Source organism: Sorghum bicolor, chromosome 3, assembly GCF_000003195.3.
Source record: "Sorghum bicolor cultivar BTx623 chromosome 3, Sorghum_bicolor_NCBIv3, whole genome shotgun sequence".
NCBI lineage: Eukaryota > Viridiplantae > Streptophyta > Magnoliopsida > Poales > Poaceae > Sorghum > Sorghum bicolor.
In genome coordinates, this window is record NC_012872.2 from 14,726,691 (window position 1) to 14,728,147 (window position 1,457).

At 40.4% G+C, this 1,457-nt stretch overlaps 1 protein-coding gene across 1 annotated transcript; it reads right to left on the reverse strand.

Annotated features, from left to right (window-relative positions):
* LOC110433636 lies at positions 233–544 on the reverse strand. Its single transcript, XM_021456137.1, has one exon. The coding sequence runs from the start codon at positions 542–544 to the stop codon at positions 233–235; it is 312 nt and encodes a 103-aa protein (XP_021311812.1).

A 1,457-nucleotide genomic window follows, 5' to 3' on the forward strand; every position in this document is an offset into this window, starting at 1 on the left:
CAAGAATCATCATCATCACATGCATCATCATTATATGTTACCTTGGTGGACTTAGCCATGAGGCATGTTGATGTAGCATCATCAAAGAGAGATGGCTTGTTGGAAATGGCGATGCCACCGAAAGCCTTCTTCATGGCCTCCAACTCATTCTCATCATCACTATCTTCATCATCAGCAGCATCACTATCCCACGTGACAATATAGCCACCACCCTTCTTGTTCTTCTTGAAGCTCATCTTCTTGGATTCTTTTCCTTTCTCTCATTCTTGTCCTTCTTCTTCTTGTTGTCATCATCATCATCATCAAGATGTGGACAATTGGCCACCACATGATCGGGGCTCTTGCATTTGAAGCAAAGCCTTCCATTACCATTGCCTTTGGTGAAGTCTCTTTTCTTTCTTGCACCATAGCCCTTCTTCTTCATGAACTTGCCCATCTTGCGAACTAGAAGTGACATAGCCTCATCATCACTATCCATTTCTTCCTCACTTGACTCTTCTTTCTTGCTCTTGCCCTTGGATGAGGATGAAGCCTTGAATGTCATACTCTTCACTTTTTTGTCTTTCTTTTACCTCTTTTCCTCTTCTCCTTCACTAAGATCATCATTGTATTGAGCATCGGTCATTATGTCACTAAGCACTTCATTTGGAGTTGCCTTGCTCAATCCTTCTCTAAAGATCATTCTTCTCAAAGTAGAGAATCTCTTTGGCAAGCACATGAGGAACTTATGTGAGAAGTCCTCGTCCTTCACTTTCTCTCCAAGGTTCTTGAGATCATTGACAATCACTTGGAGTCTATAGAACATTTCTAGAATGAACTCATCCTTTTCCATCCTGAAGTTGAATAGCTTGTCCTTGAGCATGTACAACTTGGCACTCTTGACATTTTGGTTGCCCTCATAATCAATCTTTGCGACACTTCACTTGCTTTCTCAAGATCTTTGATTTGCTCAAACACTTTTGAATCAATCCCATGATATATGGCATTGAGAGGGGCATTATTGCATTGTTGGTTAATTTCATCCTTGTCGGTGAGATTGTCGGGATCAAGAGTCATTCTCGGTCACATTCCACACTTTGGTATGAATGGTACCAAGGTGCATTTTCATCTTTCTCTTCCATTGATCAAATGATTTGGTGACATCAAACAATGGTGGTTTGCCCCCAACATGGTTGAAGACAATATGAGCCATAATTTGCACACCGAGGTTGTTAAGCCTTCAATAAATGGTGACCACTGTTGACACTAGCTAACACCACTTAGATACTAGGTTGTCATCCCCAGCATGGTGCTAGAGTGTACAAAGGTATTTATAAATGTAAAGGCTCCCTAGAAAATAATCTATTCTATCCGCAAGCGCACAGATAAAACACCTCATTGTAGCATTTCACCAGGATAAGTATTCCAGGTATCGTTATTTATAATTTTGCATAAGAGAACAAAAGAGATGAAATTAA

Coding starts and splice junctions, on each gene's coding strand:
- LOC110433636 (XM_021456137.1), bottom strand. CDS start 544: ATGACATTCAAGGCTTCATCCTCATCCAAGGGCAAGAGCAAGAAAGAA.